Here is a 24,156-nt window from a genome sequence, read left to right as displayed (position 1 = left end):
GTGAGTTTGAGCATTACCAGTGTATCAGAGTAATGTAGGGAAGGGATGGGGTACTACAGAAGAAGGACAGACAGATGAGATAAAAACAAGAAGTGTCCTGCATGCAGAGAAAAGGATATCTTGAAAGGCAGCAGTTACTTTACTGTGTTTTCTTGAACATTTTACCATAGAATGTTAGAGCATATTCAGTGACAAAGAGGTTCTAGCACTAAAAAAGTGAAAGAAATACTGAGTTATAAGTAATTCAGCAATATCTTATTTCATGTCTTCTTCAATTCATTGTTATATACTTCACATCCTGAATCTAAATGGAATATAGAAAATAGTTCTACTCTATAATTATGACTCTTTCTAGAGGCTTTCTGTGAGCCTAAAATCTAAATTAGATTCATAGCACTTCTCATAACATAGTTATATATTTATTTTATATTTTATTTATTTTCTGTTTTTTACATTAGATTATAATAACCCTGAAGACATGGGCTATGTTTATTTTGATTCACCTTTATGCTGAGAACCTGGTATAATGTTAATATATATTTATGAAGAAATAAGTGCACATTTATAGCAAATATTTTGGGAGAATTTTCTTTTTTTTAAGATTTTATTTCTTTATTGACAGAGAGACAGAGAGATCACAAGCAGGCAGAGAGGCAGGCAGAGAGAGAGGGGAAAGTCGGCTCCCTGCTGAGCAGAGAGCCCTATGCAGAGCTCAATCCCAGGACCTTGAGATCATGACCTGAGCCGAAGGCAGAGGCTTAACCCACTGAGTCACCCAGTCACCCCCCCCCTTTTTTTTTTAAGTGGGAGAATTTTCTAAGTGATACGGTGAACCACTGAGGGATTTTGAGAAAAGAATGGAAAAAATCAGATTGATATTTTTAGGCAGATCCTTGAGACTATATTATGGAAGTTAAATGAGAGGAAAAAGACCAAGGGATCCCAGATCAGTTGAATGATGAAATAGGTAGCGAATAGAAAACTGATAGATTTGAAGATGATTTAGGAACTTTAGTATGTTGGTTCTTTTTTGCTGTTGTAACAAACTACCTTCAATTTGGTGGGTTAAAAAACAAAAATTTATTCTTATCATTTTGTAAATTAGAAATGGGACATGGATCTCTTTAGGTTAAAATCAAGGTGTCAGTGGGACTGTGTTCCATTCTGGAGGCTGTAGGGAAGAATCCATTTCCTTGCCTTCTCCAGCTTCTGGAGGCTGCCCACATTCCTTGACTCATTGCTGCCTTCCTCTGTCTTCAAGTCAGCAAGTTGTATTTTTCTGTGCCTTTCTTCTTTAGTCACAACTTCCTCTGACTCTCTCTTCTACTTTTAAGGACATTTACTGCTTATTACATTGGGCCAACTGGGTAATCTAGGATAGTCTCCTTATCTTAAGGTTAGATGATTAGCAACCTAATTCCATCTGCAATCTTAATTTCCCTTGCTGTATAACATAGCATTGTCACACATTTCTGGGATTAGAACATGAACAACTTTGGTGGGGGGTTGTTGTTTTGCCTACAATATATGGTTTGCAAAATGATAGATGAGCAGTGAGGGCTGAGTAAAGAATTGGATACAGATTCCTAATTTGTGTGCTTAAGCAGATGCGGGGTGCCAGTAACTCAAATTGGGAAGACAGGAGGTGCTATCTGTTCATGGGAAAATAATCAAAAGTCAAATGTGGACTTGTTAAGTTTGGGGGGTGGTATTGGAAGAGGTAATCAAGAAGATATGACTACCAGTTGAACAGTGAGCTAGCCCTGGGTAATCAGAGTCTTCTCACCTCATCATCTGTCCTTGGAATGTACAGTTCTTCCCAGGATTCTTGCAGTGGGAGCTGTTCCAAAGACATAGCCTAGAGTGGGTAAGATGTTAAGACCATCTGAACAGTACATGTGAGTGTACCTAGTTGAGGCTTCTACAGCTTTAAGACCTGACAGGCAGGTGTGGAGGTACACTTATCTTGTGGCTGCCTAAGACAAGGCTTTTAAGTAAGTTCCATTGTTTAATAGAACCTGCCACCAACCAATCTGAAATGGTGTCCCTCTCTTTGGTCTGTCCTTCCCCCCATATACAGGGGACAGTTTGTGTTGTGTCTACAGCATACTTTTTTTGCCATACTTTTTTGAAGATTGATAACATTGAAGTAATAGTTCAAATCCCCAAACCATTAATTTTTTTTCCTGAAAAGCTTGAAGACAGAAAATAAGAAGTAACTGATTCCCAAAGAATGTAAAATTGTGCATTACTCAGAATATGGTGGTTTTAGATTATATGATCAAATAATGTCATTGAGGAGTAAACTAGTAAGTTTCTCAGAAACCATACTGACAAATCAATGGTTTTAAGTTTTTAAAACTCTTCTCATTCTTGGTTGATAAAAATAAGAACTTCAGTAAAGACCTGTCTTAGACCTGGGGGCCTGGGTGGCTCAGTGGGTTAAGCCACTGCCTTCGGCACAGGTCATGATCTCAGGGTCCTGGAATCAAGCCCTGCATCAGGCTCTCTGCTCAGCAGGGATCCTGCTTCTGCTCTCTCTATCTGCAAGACCTGTCTTAGACCAAATCAATCTGTCCAACCAATTGTGGGCTCTATGCCTAAAAGTTTAGATTCTTTCCAAAATTGTGCAGATGGCCACAGATGTTATTCTACGTCCTTATTTGAAGCCATATAAAATTCAGTAACTGGGATTTGTTTTATTCACATAGAAGGATCTTCCTTGGGGAGGAAAAAACAACACATACTACTTTGTAATTAATGAGAATCTATGCATAGAACCAGTTTTCTTTCCAAAAAATAAAAATTAGTCCTTCCAAAATTTAGCCAATAATAGGATATAACTATGGAGACTCTAATATGACTTGTAAATAGTGTTTGAAATAGTGGCTTAAAAAATATTCTTCTCATTTTATAAGTTAGAAATGGGACATGGATCTCTTTAGGCTAATGAAATGCCAAAGTTACAATAAATTGACAATGTATGTATTTGAAAAACACTTTTTAGAAGTAGAAAACTTTTTTTCTCTTTGGCACTATTGAAAGTTAGGAGCTTTAAAGTAGGTAGGTAAAGTTGTTAATTCCTTACATCGAAATAGATGTAGAGGGTTGAAAAGTGAAATAGGATTAATCCTTTCCAGTAATTTAGAACTTTCCTAGAAATCTTTGATCCACAATTTAGTCTCTTGAATGTGTTTACCTGCAAGGAAAGAGATTCCTTGAGGAGACAAATCATCAGTGAATAAATTATCCTTATTTATAAATTAGACTCATGTATGTCTGATTAGCAGGAATCAATCTCCTAAAATATGATCATTCCTCCTTAGAAGGATAAGAATTGAGGTTTGCAGTCATGGTAACTGAGGATGGAGTTTGGATCCTGATGACCTTACCAAAATAATTTCTCAACATTTTATATTTCTTACCATAATCCGTGTCTTGAGTAATCAATAACTTAAAATTAATCAGTGTCTTTTTTTTCCTAAAGATTTTATTTATTTATTTGACAGAGAGAGAAAGCTCACAAGTAGGCAGAGAGGCAGGCAGAAAGAGAGAGGGGGAACCAGGCTTCCCGCTAGCAGAGAGCACGATGTGGAGATCGATCCCAGGACCCTGAGATCATGACCTGAGCTGAAGGCAGAGGCTTAACCCACTGAGCTACCCAGGTGCCCCTGAAATTAATCAATGTCTTATAAAAGCCTGTATCTGCTTTCTTATGTTTAATTATTCTTGGTAAACCTGTGTTAGATAAAATGGTCTCCACTTGCCTAAATGTTAAAATGCCATTATCATCTTTATTGCATTTATTTTATTGCACAAGATCCTGATGATAAACACTTTCACAACAGTACTTAATGACTTGCCTTCCCTTCAGGATAATGATGATAATGCCTATTTTTTGTTGTTGTTTTGTTTTATTTCTTTTATTTTTTCTGCCAACAATAAAGCATCCATCTGTCATTCTTTTCTATATACTGAAGTTGTGCTGATATTGGCATGGATCACATTTGTAAATTTTTCATTTATGAACCAACCATTCCTTCTCCTAACTCGTCTGCAGTGCAGAAATATGCCACAAAAGATCAGCTGTCTTACAGTTCATGTGCCTCTAAATCTGGCATCACATTTGCTCTGTCATTTCCTCAGTAGTTTCAGTAGGAAGTTGTCCTACATAATTCTCATAACTTTATTTATCAAATAATTATGCTAAAAGCTGTTTTATGTGTAAATAATAGGACAACTAGTTGTCTTTATATTTTGTCGTCATATTTTTCCTCCCAATTTCTTTCATTATAGAGAGAATTCTCTTCCATAGGCAATATTACTTACTAAAATCCTCAGTATAATTCGATTTAGTGATTCAGGAGACAACATATATTTCTTAGACAGGCAAGGATGGTTAAATTATGGTAAAAGAGTTAAAAATTACATTTTATTTAAATTTTCTTCTGCAGCATCTCTCCTGAAATATAATTATTGTATGAACAGATTATCAAGTTTTATGATATGACAATCATGTTTTGTAAGCAGCTGACTGTTAAATCTAAGTGTTTGTGGACAGTTTAGTTAGCTGCTGTAAGAAAGTGTCTTCAATTGGCACTTTGGCTCTATCTTTTTTAGACACTAAAGCTAGAGTATGGATTATATTTCTGGAAATAGCTGGAGAGAGTGGATGGGGAAATGTAAGGAAAAAAAAAACCACTGCTCTCAGCTTTCTCTTAGAAGACTCTCGTTTTTTGTTTTGTTTTGTTTTGTTGACTCTTGGAGTAGATCAATTAACGAGAGAGATTCAAAGGACAAAGAAGAGGAAATCTTGACCCATGACACATAAGCAAACTTATTTTTTACTCTAGTTTTTACATACTAAGTCATGCATATTATCCTGGAATAGTGACAGATCAGAGTCTGTGGAGAGCCAGGTTGGGGTAGATACTAAAACTTAGAGAATTACTTGGTTAATGGCAGAGCCATTCCCAACAGCTGGTCGGTCGAACAAGAATTACAAATTGGCTAAGTTTACACAGGCAGAAAATATAATCTAAACAGAGGGTAATATCTTTGGATATGATAAAAATTGTGGTGTTAGGAGTTCTTTTTCAATACAGGTCTATGAGGAATTGCTTTGGTATGATTTTATCTATGCCATAAAAGAGTCTCAAGTTCACTTTCAACCAGAGAGTACTGTAATCAATTCAAATTTAAATTGGATAACTAAAATAGGAAGAATAAGGGAAATGAGTATTCATAAGCACATTTGTGTGCTGTTTTAGTGAAAATGTTTTCTTGATATGATGAATGTTTTCAGTGGAGCAGCAGGTAAGAAGGGATCATTTGAACACTATGCACTGTGAGAGACAGGGCTATAGATGCACAGAGTTTGGACTGAGAGCAAGGAGTCTAAGGGTACTCTTTGATGAAGGGGTTGGGGCCAGATGGAGCAGAGAAAAGGACCTCAAAAGTTGCAGAAGGTGTTTGTCTTCTAACAGTCCATTCTGTGCTCGAAACAAATCCCTATTTTTTCCAAAGACCACTTTGTCCCTTAACCACCTCTTGGAGAGGTCATCTGTGAGTAGCCTTTGACCTTCTCCCTTAAAAAGTAAGCACAATGGCCACTTAAATTTTGTCCAGTGCCTGCCTTCTCAGGATTGCTGAAAAAGCAATCCTGCATTGCTTTTTCAGTAGTTGGTTAAGAATATTTTTTCTCAAGACATGAGTTTTTTGCCTAGGCTCCCTTCCATTCATCTGTTCATTCATTCATTCATTTATTTTATTCAACAAATGTACACACACAGCCCCTTCCCTTGAGGAGCTCATACTGTATTGGCAGAAGTAATTTTTAAATTACATACTGATAATTATATCTTTTTAAAAAATATTTTATTTATTAATTTAGAGAGAGAAAGCATGTGATTGGGGTGAGGGAGGAACTGAGGAGAGGGAGAGAGAATCTCCAGCAGTCTCTTCACTGAGCACAGAGCCTGATGTAGGGCTCAGTTCCAGGATCCTGAGATCATGACCTGAGCTAAAACCAAGAGTCAGAGGCTCAACTGACTGAGCCACCCAGGTGTCCTGATAGTTATATCTTGATGTGGCCACAGTTTCAATGGACAGCAAGAGAATATTGCCCTATCAGAGTTGTTTGATATATATGTTTTCCAAAATTTTAACAATACAATTATGATTTTTTTACCTGATAATTTTTTATAGCTGATGACTAAAGCTTGGATTAGTTAATGTTTACTTCTAGTAATGTGTACTTCAGTTTTTTAATTTCTCACTTTTCACTTTAAATAAAACACTATCTTTTCTCACAATTTAGCAGATATTTCTTGTATTGGGGATTATATTGAAAAGTATTTTTCATATAGAAAATTATTATTTTCCTTACTGTTGACTACTGGAATACATTTCTAAAATCTATTCATCTTTGGCATTTCTATAGGAAGTGAGATAAATGGTCCAATTACTGACAGTTGTATGGAGATGTTGATATGCTATTGGCTGTTTGCCCTTTTGAAATAACAGTTTAATTCTACACATTGTACAAAATAGCTGTAGCCTTTTCTCTTAAGTACCTTCTGAATAAGGCATTTTAAGCTTCTTTGCTATATACATGTTTGAATAAACTATGGCATGTTTATGTTGACACAAAAGTCCTTAAAGTGGGAGTGAAAAAATAACATCAGGTACTCCTTGAGGCTATACATAGTATCTTATAAACTTTCTATACCCTGCAATAACTAATAATAGCATCTTAAAAATAACAGATTTAATAAGTGTTGAAATAACATCAAAATGTCTTAAAGTATAATCAAGTAACGCTTTTGTGACTACATATATACTAATGAAGGGAGTTAAAAATGATTTCCGTTATGGACATAACCATGTAAGTGTAATGGAGAAAAAAAAACAATATTTCAAAGGGGGAAAAAAAACCAACAAACAAAAATTCACTTCCATTTTCCAAGGGTTAAAAAAGAAGTCTTTCTTTTACTCATATACTTTTTTCTTAGATTTTAATAAAACTCATATTCTTTCTCAGTACAAAGTCATTTACTTCTTTTTAGAGTAACAGTTTCAATAATTTTTTTTAGACTGTTCTTCCAGCATGTAGAAATGGTTTTATATTGAGATAGCCATTATATTTAAATGAGACTAGGTAAAACTTTCAAATAAGTAGTCATAATCTGTTTTTACCAGAGCTATAAAAAATAAAAAATGCATTTCAAACCTTGAGTTTCATAATATTTAAAAAAAAATAGTGTCCAAAGCCATGGAAGAGAAGTGAGAAATATAAGAAAAGAAAGCACTAGAAAGGCAAGAAGCATTTCTGATACTGTATAAGTGATGGGGAGAAGGGGTCAATGGTTTGGGCATATTGGGGAAAATGTAGTAAGTGTTGTGAGTTTCTGTGACGGATGAAAAAAATCGCATTTATTAAATGTATGACTAGCAAATCTAAAACCAAAGACAAATAGTCTTTCCTACCTATTTAATCTCCGTATAACTGACACAAATGGAAATAATACTGGTCATACACAAAACTACTTAGTTTTTTTATAGATCAAAGGGCTGAAGATGTCAAAATGAAAGACTTGTATTTGCTGTTAATTAGGAACATGCCAAGTTTCCTTTTTTTTAAATCTGTAGAAATAACTGAACAGTTTGATGGGGAAAGCATGACTTGTGAGCTGACTCATTTGTAAGTCTTACTGATCTTTCTCAGGAGCCTGGGGGTGCACCTGTCATTTGGTGACTTTACCATGGATCAGATCCACATCTGAGTTCTCTTTGGGTCTATGGGGTAAGCTTGCCTGTCTTAATGGCAGGCTTAAAAAATGATTTAGGACTGAAGCAAATAAAGCTGTGTCAAGCAGGATAACAATATGGAGGTTCTTTTGGGCAAAATAAGGTGTGGAAGTGAGATGAACAATACTAGTTATATTTTTAATCAACTGGTTTCCGGTAGCAGTTCTTAACTCTAAGTATAACTTGCCTTATAAATAACAAACTAGCTTGATTTTTTTTTTCTGTTTAAGGTGATAACAAAGGAAAACAATTTCTGATTATTATATCTTATTTTTTCCATCAGAACTAAAAAAGAAGGGCGCCTGGGTGGCTCAGTGGGTTAAGCCGCTGCCTTTGGCTCAGGTCACGATCTCAGGGTCCTGGGATCGAGCCCTGCATCGGGCTCTCTGCTCCGCAGGGAGTCTGCTTCCTCCTCTCTCTCTGCCTGCCTCTCTGCCTACTTGTGATCTCTCTCTCTGTCAAATAAATAAAATAATAAAATCTTTAAAAAAAAAAAGAACTAAAAAAGAGTGATCTGTTTTCCAGAAAGGACAGAGGCAGAGAGGTTTGAACATGCTTTCTGAAAAAGATTTCATTTTCTAATAGAGTAGAAAGCTGTATGGTATAAGTTCAAAAGTTCTAGCCTTGATTTTATTCTCTAAATTTGAGAAAGCTGTTTAAGGTCACTGTGTTCATGTTACTTTATCTTTCAAACAGGATTTTCAAACTTTCACATGGGGTAGGAAAATTAATCATGAACACCACCTATATTAAAATTAGGCAAGCAATCACAGAATCAAGAATGGCATGAAAAAGCAAAATGCTGTAAATTCACCTAATGAGCAAATATTGATCTCAGTTTCTAGATAAAAGTAGTTTCGCTATTTTTAAGAAGAAATTATTCTCTTTGGAAAATGTTGGCTTAAAATAATACCAATACACATAGGGGAATACTAGGGGTAAACATAATAATCCTATGTTTATTTAAAGCAATCTGTGTTCGATTTTTTAGGAATTAAATATTGATTCTGACTTTGTGTGAGGGTAGATACCCATAGTTATACAGATCTGGAAATTGTAGCTGTGATTTTTGTCAATCAAAAATATGCAATTATGTCAAAACTAAAACTAAATTGTTTAATGTTGTAATGTGAGTGTCAGTTTAAAGCAGAATATAAACAGGATGACATTAAAATAGAAAAGTGCTAAAATATATAGAAATAAAAAGTATATACATGTACATATGCATACATATATATGCTTGTCTATCTATAATCAAAAGTATTCTCTGACTATGTTGTATCTGGTCATTATGTCAGAAGCAGTCCCTTTGTCTATTAACTAGTTTGTTTGGAAATATGGGGGTTAGTAAGTGTGTTACAGTCAGTGGAACGTGACTGGAATTAAATATCAAAAGCCTCTACTACTATGTTATTACTAAGTAACTAGGTAACTTTACCTTCTGGGATTTATTTGTGAAATAAAGGCTCTAAATTGAATGATTATAAAAAGAAATACCTTGTTCTTTTTCACATGAAGTCTGTTGGAGAATATTGGTAAATTTTTGTACTCAATTCACATACCATTAACCCAATTTTTTACAATGAAATTATCCAAAAGCATAACTACTTTCTTAGTGGGTCAATTGATCTGTTTTGCTTAACTTGTCAAAATAATTACAAATAAAATCCTGTCCTTTTTATTGTGCGGTTGGAGTAGAGATGCCCTATTATATACTATAAACCTATATGCTAATCATTTTTAAAATAAATATCTCTTAATCTTATTAAAAGGGATGTAGATAAAGACTTGATATCAAGGGCAAGAAATTAGCATTGAGTTTTTAATTTTAGGTACTCAGTCTCATTTAATCCAGGACTATCAGTCTTGTCTTTACCATTTGCTTTCTTCTTTTAGAACACATTGAAATTTTCTTATAATTTCCAAAAGAATGAGTAAGGGGAGTACAAAAAAATTAAGAGAGATTTTCAGAGAGAAATATATGTCAGAAATTTATTTCTATAAGTTAATAGGAAAATTGTGTGTAGTTTAGCAAACATATTCTATGAATTATCTTGCTTATTAAACAAACATTTTCACAACTTTATTTTGATATCACTAATCTACTACTCCTTGCACTTATTTTTGATTTATCCAACTTCTTATTGATAATATGAATAACTATATTTTCATATGTACTCCTTACATAAATTACATTACATAATAATAGGTAATAATTGTGCCATGTTTAAAAGCATTCTATTAAATTAAAAATTTAAAAAGTATTGACTTTTTACTGAAGTTTATGTCAACATAGTGGTTTTTTCATCTTGAAGTTTACAGTACTTTTGCACTGGTAGGGACAAGATAACTCTTGTTTGAAGCCAGCAGGAGGAGCTCTCACCTTGCTGGGTACAATACAATTAGTGTGCCTGAAAATCCTGAATTTGTGGGGGTTTTATATATGAAACAAATAGTAAAATTTAAACATTTATCACATGTAAAGGTATTTAAAATCTCAAACTCCTTAGTTTTATTTTAATATCGGTTTCTCATTCGTCAGCAACTTTGAATTTTTTTTTTTAAAGATTTTATTTATTTATTTGACAGACAAAGATCACAAGTAGGCAGAGAAGCAGGCAGAGAGAGAGGGGGGAAGCAGGCTCCCTGCCAAGCAGAGAACCCGATGTGGGGCTTGATCTCAGGACCCTGAGATCATGACCTGAGCTGAAGGCAGAGGCAGGCAACTTTGAAATTTTACTGTTCCTATGAATTTTGAAAAGGTACAATTGCAGTTTAAAGAAGAAAATAAACTAATTATATAAATCTTGCTTCTTGAAACTAATAAGAAGAAATCCTAAGGTTCTACACTCTTGTAGATATATACATATTTTCCTTTTTTGTTTGTTTTGAAATGCATATACCTCACAGTTTATAAATGTTAAATATTGAGAACCAAGCAGCCTAATAGTGTTTCAGAAAAAAAAATTATATCAACTAAGCAATTAATTAATTTGAAAGTCTATGAAAAATGAATCTTTGTTGGTAGACTTCAATATTAGAGATTTTTTAATGCTTTGCTCTAATAAACCCATTGATTTAAATGGTATGATTTATATGTAATACCCATAAATTTCTTTAGAAGTCATTGATGAAAAAACTAGGATAAAAGATTTTGGATCAGCAAAAGAAATAGTGATGTTTCTCTGTATCTACAAAAGTAAAAGTGAGGGAGGGAAATCAAGAAACAGACTCTTAACTATACCGAACAAACTCGTGGTTGCCAGAGGGGATGGGGATGGGACATGGGTAAAATAGGTGATGGGGGAGTGAAGATGTGCACTTGTGATGAGTACCACCAGGTGTTGTATGGAAATGTTGAATCACTGTACTGTCCGACACTAATATTACATTATGTTAACTAAGTGGAATTTAAATTAAAAACTTTTATAAAGGGTAAGAAGAAAAACACAAGAAATTTCAAGGTTTTAAATGTTTTACAACATTAAAGGACAGTCTAGCATCAGTCTCCTCAGTAGGAATACAAATCTGTTTCTGATATCAAGGAAAACTACTTAACCTTTCTGAAGATCAGTTTTCTCATCTGTTAGTTGGGTATTTTAAAAACGAAAGAAGTTTTAGGACAATGTGGAGATTTCATCAAGAAGAAAATAACAATAGAAAATTCTTCCTATGGTGATTGTGAATTAGTATCATTATTTTGCCAGCCTGCAGGGAAATAATGATGTATTTCAAAAGTATAAATGTGCTAAATGAGTTACATTGAACTTTTGAGTGTCCAGAACTGCATGCTGGTCTTTAACACTTCTGAATTCCTTTCAGTAGCATGTACCAAAAATGAAAATAACTTTCATTTAATAATGAGATAAATCCCATCAAATATTTTTGTGTAATTGTGTGTGTGTGAGAATTAATGTATATATATGTGTGTGTGTTTATATATATGGCATATACATATATATGTATATATCATCTTTATTATACTTTCTTTTACTTCCAGGCTTATAGAATTGTATGTTAATAGGACATAAATGAAACTATAAAGGGACTTTTTTAAAAGCTCTAGCCTTTTATGTGTCCTTTTTTCTCTTTAGGTGATGCAAGCAGCCATTGAAAACCATTAGCTAAATATATTAATTCATTAGGAGTAGAAAATGGGATAGCCTAATTCAGTCATTCCTTCTTCTTTTATTACCTGAACTATTTCAATAAGAGAAATGTTCCTTTATTAACTATTTCTTTATTCATAAGTAGTTTATATAGAAAAAGCAAAATACATGTTTTATTGTTTTCAGATTACTTACCAATTTTTAAAATATAATGCTTTCTTAGTATTCTGCAAAAGTTATCAATAGGTATATTTTATCATTATGAATCATTATAAATGCGTTAACCTTGTGTGTATGATTACATTATCCATTTTTGACCAGTGGAAGCCTATGAAATTTGGTTCCTAAGTCTTTTTGACATGACCCTAGTAGACATTGGTATGTTCCTTGTAATGGTATATAAAAAATTAAATAAATGGTTATCTGTTTTGTGTGTGTTGAGTTTGAGGAGTTTTTTATAGATCCTGGATATCAACCTTTTGTCTGTACTGTCATTTGCAAATATCTCCTCCCATTCCATGGGTTGCCTTTTTGTTTTGTTGACTGTTTCATTTGCTGCAGAAGCTTTTGATCTTGATGAAGTCCAAAAGTTCATTTTTGCTTTTGTTTCCTTTGCCTTTGGAGACATATCTTGAAAGAAGTTGCTTTGGCTGATATCGAAGAGGTTACTGCCTATGTTCTCCTCTAGGATTCTGATGGATTCCTGTCTCACGTTGAGGTCTTTTATCCATTTCGGGTTTATCTTTGTGTACGGTGTAAGAGAATGGTCAAGTTTCATTCTTCTACATATAGCTGTCCAATTTTCTCAGCACCATTTATTGAAGAGACTGTCTTTTTTCCACTGTATATTTTTTCCTACTTTGTTGAAGATTATTTGACCATATTTGTTGAGGGTCCATATCTGGGCTCTCTACTCTGTTCCACTTGTCTATATGTCTGTTTTTATGCCAGTACCATGCCGTCTTGGTGATCACAGCTTTGTAGTAAAGCTTGAAATCAGGTAACGTGATGCTGCCAGTTTTATTTTTGTTTTTCAGCAATTCCTTAGCAATTTGGGGTCTCTTCTGATTCCATACAAATTTTAGGATTATTTGCTCCAGCTCTTTGAAAAATACCGGTGGAATTTTGATCAGAATGGTATTAAAAGTATAGATTGCTCTAGGCAGTATAGACATTTTAACAATGTTTATTCTTCCAATCCAAAGCATGGAATGGTCTTCCATATTTTTGTGTCTTCTTCAATTTCATGATGAGAAACATAAAAAAATGTTCATCATCACTAGTCATCAGGGAGATTCAAATTAAAGCCACACTGAGATACCACCTTACACCAGTTAGAATGGCCAAAATTAGCAAGACAGGAAACAACGTGTGTTGGAAAGGATGTGGAGAAAGGGGAACCCTCTTACACTGTTGGTGGGAATCCAAGTTGGTGCAGCCACTGTGGAGAGCAGTGTGGAGATTCCTCAAGAAATTAAAAATAGAGCTTCCCTATGACTCTGCAATTCCTCTACTGGGTATTTACCCCAAAGATACAGATGTGATGAAAAGAAGGGCCATCTGTACCCCAATGTTTATAGCAGCAATGGCCACAGTTGCCAAACTGTGGAAAGAACCAAGATCCCTTCAACGGACGAATGGATAAGGAAGATGTGGTCCATATACACGATGGAGTATTATGCCTCCATCAGAAAGGATGAATACCCAACTTTTGTAGCAACATGGACGAGACTGGAAGAGATTATGCTGAGTGAAATAAGTCAAGCAGAGAGAGTCAATTATCATATGGTTTCACTGATTTGTGGAGCATAACAAATAACATGGAGGACATAGGGAGATGGAGAGCAGAAGGGAGTTGAGGGAAATTGGAAGGAGAGGTGAACCATGAGAGCCTATGGACTTTGAAAAACAACCTGAGGGTTTTGAAGGAGCGGGGGGTGGGAGGTTGGGGGAGCCAGGTGGTGGATATTAAGGAGGGCACATATTGCATGGAGCACTGGGTGTGGTGCAAAAACAATGAATTCTGTTACGCCGAAAAGAAATAAAAAAATATAAAAAATTAAAAGAAAACCTAATAATAAAACTAAAATAAATAAATAAATAAATAGAACTTGAATCTGATCAAGCTACTAAATCTACCAATTTAAAGAAAATATGGGACATGTTGAATGGTATCTCACAACTAGAAAAAGCTAGAATGTGGGACAAAATTACATTTTTTGTTTTTGTTTTTGTTTTTAGTAAATTTGATTTCAAGTAGTGAAAAAGATAACTGGCAAGTAACTGAAGAAATATATAAAAAAACAGTGAAATATCATCACACATCTCTTGGAATGCCTTTAAAAATCTGGACAATACCTTGGGGCACCTGGTGGCTCAGTCATTAAGGCTCTGCCTTTGCCTCAGGTCATGATCCCAGGGTCCTGGGATTGAGCCCCACATGGGGCTCCCTGCTCAGCAGGAAGCCTGCTTCTCCCTTATCCACTCCCCCTGCTTGCATTCTCTCTCTTGCTGTGTCTCTCTCTGTCAAATAAATAAATATAATCTTAAAAAGAAAAAAAAAAAAAAGCTGGACAATACCAAATCCTGCTGAGGATGTGAAGCAACTGGAAAACCACATTCTGCTAATGCCATTTTGAAATACAATTGGGCAGTTTCTTAAAAATAAGCATTCTTAGGACGCCTGGGTGGCTCAGTTGGTTAAGCATCTGCCTTTGGTTCAGGTCATGACCACAAGATCCTGGGATCAAATCCCACATAAGGCTCCTTGCTCAGTAGGGCATCTGCTTCTCTCTCTCCCTGCCACTCCACCTGCTTTTGCGTGTTTTCTCTCTCTCTGACAAATAAATAAAAAACGTTCTCCCTATAACCCAAAATTCCCTATTACCATGGAGAAGTAAAAGCCTAAGGTCATATAAAAATCTATACATGAAAGTTTATACTAGCTTAATTTATAACATTCCCAACTGGAAATAGCTCACATTTGCATCAAGTAGGGAATTCCATACAATAGAATACTTTCAACAGTAAAAAGCCAACTATTGATACATGCAATGACATAGATGAATCTCAAATGCATTGTGCTACATGAAAGAACCAGGCTCAAAAGGTTTCATGCTATATGATTTTGCTGGTTTGACATTTTGGGAAAGGCAAAAATCATAGGGACAGAAATTAAATCAGTGGTTGCCAGTGGCTGGACTGTGGAAGGGATTCACCATAAAGGTCACAAGGGAAATTTTAGGGGCGATGGAAATATTCCATAGCTTGATTGTAGCAGTGGTTACATGGATGTGGGAGTTTGTCACAATTCATAGAAACATACACTTTAAATGAGTGAATTTTTAAATTATAAGTAAATCATAACCTCAATAAATCTAACTTTAAAAAAGTTAATGAGGGAAATTATAGTTTAAAAAAACAAAGAACAATATCAACTCACTGCAATGGATAGCACTTACCTTGATTTTTCTGTTTAAGTTAAGTTGAGACTATAGGGATATTAAAAACTGGATATTTGATGATATTAAGGAATTACTATTTATAGTAATAAACTAAAATATTATTGCCATATTAAAAGGAGTCTTTATCATAAATATACACTACATTTTTATAGATGATTATTACTGGAATTTGCTTCAAAGAAGTTCTGCAGTGAGAGAGAGTAGGTAAAGATATATAGATGAAGATTGACTGTGTGTTGGTAATTATTGAATGTGGGTGATGAGTGCATGAGGGTTCCTTTTACTGTTTTTCATCTACATTCTAAAATATGTTTGAGAATTTTCCACAATAAAATTTAAAGAATTACAGCTCAGTTTTACAAATGTATATTTAATAAACTCATTTTAATATTACTGAAAGAATATTCTACAATAAGTAATTAACGTTCATCTCAGAAATTGATATATGGTTTTATACTTATCCCACATTGTGCTCTCTGCTCAGCAGGGGACCTGCTTCCCCTCTCTCTGTGCCTGTCTCTCTGCCTACTTGTGATCTCCCTCATTCTGTCAAATAAATAAGTAAAATCTTTTAAAAAATGAATAAAACATAGTGATTCAAATAAGAAAAACCACAGAATCCTTAAAATAGACACCAAATAGCATACTTTCAGTGGAACTTTTTAAAGCTACAAATAGAAAACTCCACTTCTTAACTATGTGAAGATATAAAACTCATGATGAAATATCAAAGCATTGTTTCTCAGACTATAATCCATGGCCTACTGGCATCTAGGGGACTTGGAGGTAGTAGTTAAAAATAAAGGTCTGAGTCATGGACCCTACACATTTATCTGCTGGAAACACCACACCACAAAAATCCTCCCCATTTGATCTCTATCTTTCCAACCTCATTTCTTTTTTTTTTTTTTATTTCTTTCATTTTATTTATTTTTTTTCAGTGTAACAGTATTCATTCTTTTTGCACAACACCCAGTGCTCCATGCAAAACGTGCCCTCCCCATTACCCACCACCTGTTCCCCCAACCTCCCACCCCTGACCCTTCAAAACCCTCAGGTTGCCCCAACCTCCCACCCCTGACCCTTCAAAACCCTCAGGTTGTTTTTCAGAGTACATAGTCTCTTATGGTTCGCCTCCCCTCCCCAATGTCCATAGCCCGCTCCCCCTCTCCCAATCCCACCTCCCCCAGCAACCCCCAGTTTGTTTTGTGAGATTAAGAGTCATTTATGGTTTGTCTCCCTCCCAATCCCATCTTGTTTCATTTACTCTTCTCCTATCCCCCTACCCCCCCATGTTGCTTCTCCATGTCCTCATATCAGGGAGATCATATGATAGTTGTCTTTCTCTGATTGACTTATTTCACTAAGCATGATACGCTCTAGTTCCATCCACGTCGTCGCAAATGGCATGATTTCATTTCTTTTGATGGCTGCATAGTATTCCATTGTGTATATATACCACCTCTTCTTTATCCATTCATCTGTTGATGGACATCTAGGTTCTTTCCATAGTCTGGCTATTGTAGACATTGCTGCTATAAACATTCGGGTACATGTGCCCCTTCGGATCACTATGTTTGTATCTTTAGGGTAAATACCCAGTAGTGCAATTGCTGGGACATAGGGTAGTTCTATTTTCAACATTTTGAGGAACCTCCATGCTGTTTTCCAGAGTGGTTGCACCAGCTTGCATTCCCACCAACAGTGGAGGAGGGTTCCCCTTTCTCCGCATCCTCGCCAGCATCTGTCATTTCCTGACTTGTTAATTTTAGCCATTCTGACTGGTGTGAGGTGATATCTCATTGTGGTTTTGATTTGTATTTCCCTGATGCCGAGTGACGTGGAGCACTTTTTCATGTGTCTGTTGGCCATCTGGATGTCTTCTTTGCAGAAATGTCTGTTCATGTCCTCTGCCCATTTCTTGATTGGATTGTTTGTTCTTTGGGTGTTGAGTTTGCTAAGTTCCTTATAGATTTTGGATAAGCCAACCTCATTTCTATCCTGCTAGTTCCCCAAATAATGCCCATTCATAGTCCTGACTCCAGCAACCGAAAAATGATTTCGTTATAACTTGGTTACTTTATTCTAAAAGTAAACCATTTGTTTCTTATCACATCTAATTGAAAGTCTCTTTGTCCTAGGTCAGCTCAAATTGAATCTCCTTTGTGAAATTCTCCCAGACCTCCGTACTAGCCCTAATGTAACTTAATTGCTAGGCTTTTATATAATCTTCCATTTTAAAATTTAAAAGACTACGTTCTAATCATTTGTTTTTATGTCTGCATTTTGATCAGATTGTGAGTAACTTTTGGTCAAGGAAAAAGATGCATGGATTTTGTTTTTGCTTTTGCCTCAGCTGTCAGTATACCTGCATTTACAATAATAATGTAATCTATGCTTTAAAGATAGTAAGTTTATTAAAAAATGACTTGTTTTCATACTTTGCAAATCAAATATAAGGGCATTTAGTAACATGAAAAAACTAAGAAGTCTGCTTTAACACAGTTTTTTCTTTCTTTAATGTGGTATAAAAAGACTATATATGAAAGTGGTAGGGAAAACAAAGGTGATGATTTCATTATTTGTCCCCAAACTGGCCCCCCTGTTCACACAGGACAAGAGAGAGTACAGAAAGAAAGAGACCACCCCAAATTGGTAGGTGGGAGGGCTAATAAGAAAGGGAACTTACTTGTCTCAGGCAGCTACAAGATTTCCACACCCACCCACAAGAATCTTAAAGTTTTCATAGAAGCCGTAACTGGGTTCATTCATGTATACTATCCACGTGGTCTCAACAACATGTTACTCTCTCAAGGCTATGTCCTTGGAACCAGCTCCCACTAGGGAAACAGCAGGCAGAGCTTACATTCTGAGGATGGGGGAGGGGAGTGAGGAGATCCCTATTGCCTGGGTCCAGCTCAAGGGTCAACTGGCAGTCACATCATCTCGATTACCTCGAGATGTTATCTCGAGTTATATCGAGTTATCAGTTTTAAAAGCCAGCTATTAAAAATGACTTTTGGGTCTGTTTCTCAGTTATCTGTTTTATTTAGCATTGTTAAACACAAGTTACATATTTTGAAAATAAGTTATAACTACCTCATGTATTTTATCATTACTTAGTATTATTATTACATTAGTATTTAGTATACAGTTAATTTTATAGTAAGTAATGCAGCATATTAAAATTAATGCAATGAGTAATAGTAAATATAGTTGGCATTAATGATTTAAATAACATTTTTACATCAATTGAGAAACTCATGTACTTTTTTTTTTTTTTTTTTTTTTTAATTCCAGTTGTGTTACTTGATACAACAACTGTGCTGGGAGAGCTAGGATGGAAAACATATCCATTAAATGGGGTAAGTTTAATTATGTTTTTAAAGTTTTCATCCTTGCTAGGTTTTTAGGGTCTGTTATAATAGTTAAAAGATAGTGGATTTGGGCTTCAGTTAGTATTAATTTTAGCATATAACTAAAATCCCAAAGAAAAGATTAAAATGCAGTGAGAACTTGTAACCAATGAGAATGTTGTATAAAAACCTTTGCTTCTTTTAAATTAGTCATTTTTAATATAGTCTTTATATATATGTAGTAACATTAGACTCTTTCCCATATAAATGTGTTCTCAGAAAAAATTTCTGTGTATAAGTTCAAGAGAGTTTTTTATATACAGGTTTATTAAACTTGGTAACCTCAGTGAGTATTTGTCCATAAACAAACTTTAAATTATCATAAGTGGATTTTACAGTTATTAACAATTTGTTTTTTATTAGAAAATATGAGTGCACTAAAGTAGTATGTGTTTTTTGAACTTGACAAAAAGGAATATTATGATTGGGTTTTTGTTAGCTGAGTTCTTGCTTTTGAAAGGCATGTGTAATTTAAGGGTGTATAATTTACAAACCACAATTTTTCAAGTACTGATATCATTTTAGCTGTGGTTAGAATTGCTTTTTAATATGGTTTAATGTATTTTGTATCATTTTGACATTGCAATGTATTTCTATTCTTTTTTTAAATTTCAAGTTAAAGTATGGTTTGTGAAGTTTTTATTAGATTTTGTGTAATTTAGCAAAATTTTCAGTAATGGAGGTAGTTAGCTGTTATTCAGATATACTTGGGTTAGCTTTTCTTCCTTTTTTCAGAAATTTTATTTTTTTTAATTCACCAGATTCTTAGTTGATATTTTTACATTGCTTTTTCCATTACATCTGCAAATTTAACCCTAAAAGAAGTTGACTTAAAATGTTTTATTTTTTAGAATCACTCAAATATTGTTTGAATTTGACCTTTTATAGCAATAGTTACTCATTTAATATGTGTATTTTCAACTATCATTTTCTATGAAATTTTCTCTTTTCTCTTTTTTCAACAGGCTATTTGTCTCTTTAGATTGGTTTGTTTTATAGACTGATTTTATTTTTTCTGAAATTTTCATCTTATTCTCAAAAAGCTCTCATCAAACCATTTCTGAAAATATATCTTTGAAACTATATACTTTCATTATCTTATTTTCATTAAACATCAATATTTATTGTCTGTACTAAGCATGTCTAATTTATTACAGTTAATTTCAAGAAGTGAATGAAACATTTTTTAAAAAATTATCTTCCAAGATATATATATATATATATATATATATGTTTCTTTTGTCAGTATACAAAGTAATTTATAAGAACTTACAAAGTTTGTAAGTGCTACTTTTCCATTTTTTTTTTAAATGACAAAAAATACTAGTGGTTATATTATCTCTGGCTTCATGTTGTCATAACCCAAGAACTGTGTGAGGGACAGAAGCAGTGATTGTATTTGTCTTGACCAGGCTGCATTTCAAAGCGAACTGGTGAGGAGGAAAAAAGGACTTACAAAGTTACAAATAAACTTACTGCTATTGTTCTCTTGTCATAGGTGTTGTGAAAGGGAGATTTTTTTTTCCCTACTATTTCTGGTTTATTACTTAGGGAAGGGGCAGAATTGTCTGAAAAGTAATGCTTACCCCAAAGTTTTCTATTTGCAGACACTGCACTAAGAATTTTACATTTTATTTTCACAATAGCCTGATGAGGTATATCTTAGTTCTGTTTCCCAGTCAGAGAAACCTTGCCTTAAAGAGGGTAAGGAATGCAAAATACCAACAAGTTTTAGGCTAAGTAGTGAGTGATGGGATTTAATTTGAACTAAGTTATTTCTGATTAAAGCCTGCATCTTCATCATGGCACTGGTAACAGAGTGGAGCATTGGAAACTTCATGAAAGGTCAATTATTTATGCTGATATTTGCATAATTGATTCAGATTTCTTTTCTCCCCTTGATAAACATAGTACTTGACTGAGATGAACATTTTGGACACCAGCCATGGATTTGCAGGAGGAGAGGGAGAAAGAAGAAGGGAAGGAGAATACAGGAGAAAATAAGTAGGATAGAATAAGGTGAAAAAGGAAGAGATGGTTAATACTTATCAAGCATTTACCATATGCTAGGCTCTGCTCAAAGCAGTTTAGTCACATGAGTCCTAGAAATCAAGAATAATTTTACCCCATTGAAAGATATGGAAATCAAGACTCACGTACATTAAATAACCTTTACAAGATTACAGAGCTAAGAATTAGTGTAGCAAAAATTCTAAGCCAAGCAGATTCTTACTGTTAACATGCATGTATGCTTTTTATTTCCTGTAAGATTCTACTTTGTAAATATAAAGGCCAGTGACCAATATGTATAAACTACAGAGGGGAAAATCACACAGGGATTCAGATATTAAGATGTAAACTGAATACTCAATTACCTTGGAATGTCACTTTTGGAATGAGTTATCTTACTTTTAGATTATCCCTCAAACAGTAGTGCACACATAGCTAGTGAAAGCAGTAGGAAAACTTGAAAATGAGGGCATATGGACATAGTTTATAATAGATATAGATGAAGCTACATGAATTAGGTGAAACAAAGGTAAATCCAGGGAAACAGTAAAATGGACAGATAATTTACTTAAGTTTTAAAGAAAACATACAGCTTCAATTTCTCTTTTAGTGAAGTGGGTATATTACTGACGAGAATGAAGTTTACTTAAAGCTCTTTATAGGTTAAAAAGAGGAAATAATAAGGATGAAGAACTTTGAAAAAGGCTTTAAAATAGTGAGAATGAGAAATCTTGAATATTAGTTAAATAATTTAAAATCTATTTAAAATCAGTTTATAACATTTTAAGAGAATACTTATTGAGCACTTTCAAATCTTACAGAAACTCTGAGAATCATTATTCCCAGTTTACCAATGATGAAGGAGATTCAGAGTGTTTTAAGTAATGCATCCACATTTATAGAGCTATTAAATGAAAAAATTGAGGGTTAAACTTGGTTTCATCTATACCTGAGAAATGCTGCAGTATTCATAAAATTCTTCACATGTGCAAAAATAAGGCAAGACTATCACTGTTTTGGTTTCTTCCACTTAAGCCTTATGCTTTAGTAGTATTTTCTGTTAGAACAAACTATAGTGTTGCTGGTCACCAATATCTCAGAAATTATTCAACGCTTAATGTGCTTAATGTTCCCGGTAACCAAGTAAAATGGAATTTTCATGTCTTTATGATCTGTATAAAAACAGTTATAGTCCAATGAACAGCAGTATTTAGATACCTTAGAAATATTTTTTGAAGGGGTACCTGAATGATGCATCCAGTTAAGTGTCCAACTCCCAGTTTCGACACAGGTCATGATCTCAGGGTTGGGAGATCGAGCCCCTCCATTGGGCTCCACACTCAGCATAGAGTCTGCTTGAGCCTCCTTTTCCCCTCTCCCTCTGTCCCCCTGCCCCCCATTCTTCCTCTCTCTCTCTCTCTTTCTCACACTCTCAGATAAATAAATCTTTTTAAAAAAGAATTTTTTTATGTTTCAGTTTATAACATTTAAACTACCATTTATATCTGTAGATTAAAATTGTAATTATATCTATTTGAAATTGTATGACTTTTTTCAGGTTGTCAGGTTTATTAAGGCATGCTAATATGAATGGCCATTTTAACTAAAGTTGACTTTTTTCAGTGACACTACTTGAGTTGGTTTCACAAATATGTCATGGGTAAAAAAGACAACTAGATGATAAATTTGGCAACTTTATGATATCAAGTAATTGGTGTTTCTCTGAATGAAGTATTTCCTAGGAATAACTTTTCAACTGATAAATTTTCTATAAAGACTTGAACTAAGACATTTTTGAAATTATATACCATATAAATTATGTGATTTAATAAATGGCTTTATAGATTTTTTTTTTTTTACTTAAAATAGCCATCCTACCTAGTATCATGCTTCTAAATGGAGTAGACATTTACAATGTCTGTGAATAAAACCATTACTGGTAATTTGTGTAGGAGGTAAGCACATTTGGTTAGAGAATGTGGAACATAGATAAGTGAGTAATCTTGAACAAATGAATTCTTAGGCTTGCAAAAATGAAAAAAAAAAATATATATGTTTATATTTACTGAAATACTTGCTTGTCATTTGCACCAATATTTAAAATACACGATGTCCACAATTCAATTTGACAAACTTCCATTTTATGCTCTTTGTGCCAAGTACCTTGTTAGAGTGCTCACATTGCTCCAGAAGCCTCATAGTATAGAGATCATGCTGCACAATCATAAGGTCAGAGACTGTCTTCAAGCAGTTTTGCATAATGGTTTGTGAAAGAATAATGAAGGGAGGGATTAATTCTGGTCAGGCAATATTGGTATCTGGTATATGGATGACATTAGCTCTTTCTGCTAAACTGTGAAAGAATCCCATATGGGTTGGACAAGAGGCTGGAAAGCTTCTGTTAGGCAAAGAGAATAACTTGAAGAAAGGCACAACATTCTTTAATGTGCGCATTAAGTTTTGAGAATGTTGAAAATAATCTGTGTGCTTGGAGTGAAGATTTTGTGGGAAATAAGACAGTGACTGTAGGCTAACCATATTGTGGAAGACTTAGAATTTCAGTGTCTTAATTGACTTAGTGTATAGCTCAGTCCCAGTACATACAAGTAAAAGTAAAAACTTTCTGGATTTAGTTAAACAAACATAAAGTATTAACGCTTTTTTTTTATAATAACGTACACCTGTGGAAATGAAAGGCTTCTTAGAAAATTGTTAGGAAAGGATGTTCAAAATATAGGTGATAGGACATTACTGATGTATTGAGAATGAAGTGAAATAGAATAATTATACTTGTATATAGAAAGAGGCTTGGTGTTAGAAAAGAATGAATATATCAAAGATTTTGGTAACCACTGGTTATGATTCTTAACACTGTATTCTCATGGTCTAATGTCAAGAATTTTATGTCTACTGGGGCGCCTGGGCGGCTCAGTGGGTTAAAGCCTCTGACTTTTGCTCAGGTCATGATCCCAGGGTCTTGGAATTGAGCCCCACATCTGGTTCTCTGCTCAGCAGGGAGTCTGCTTCCTCCTCTCTCTCTGCTTCCTTCCTCCTCTTTCTGCCTGCTTCTGTGCCTACTTGTGATCTCTGTCAAATGAATAAATAAAATCTTTTTTAAAAAAGAGAATTTTATGTCTACATAATTTAAAGCTCTTAAGAACTTTATCCTGTTAATGTCCCTTCCATCCTTGATCTGTCAGTGTACTACACTAACACAATAAAATTATGATAATATAGCAGAGTAGCTAAGAGTGCCATGATAATCAATGAAAGAATGCTACAAGAATGCTACAATAAAAATTTTTGCATAGCACTATAGAAGTTGTTAGTGAATACTGAAGAAATGTT

General features: G+C 34.3%; 1 protein-coding gene across 3 annotated transcripts in view; it reads left to right on the top strand.

The window, feature by feature from the left end:
- EPHA6 (EPH receptor A6) overlaps positions 1-24,156 on the top strand; it is a 929,004-nt gene that overhangs the window by 74,046 nt on the left and 830,802 nt on the right. For all 3 annotated transcript variants that reach the window (XM_046001268.1, XM_046001267.1, XM_046001266.1), the window contains exon 2: positions 18,683-18,747. In XM_046001268.1, coding sequence (XP_045857224.1) covers positions 18,683-18,747 — 65 coding nt within the window. The remainder of the gene's footprint in view (positions 1-18,682; positions 18,748-24,156) is intronic.

Source organism: Meles meles, chromosome 4 (assembly GCF_922984935.1).
Source record: "Meles meles chromosome 4, mMelMel3.1 paternal haplotype, whole genome shotgun sequence".
In the NCBI taxonomy this organism is placed as follows: Eukaryota; Metazoa; Chordata; class Mammalia; order Carnivora; family Mustelidae; genus Meles; species Meles meles.
Note: the sequence above shows the minus strand (reverse complement) of the source record. Positions and strands in the feature narration are given on the sequence as shown.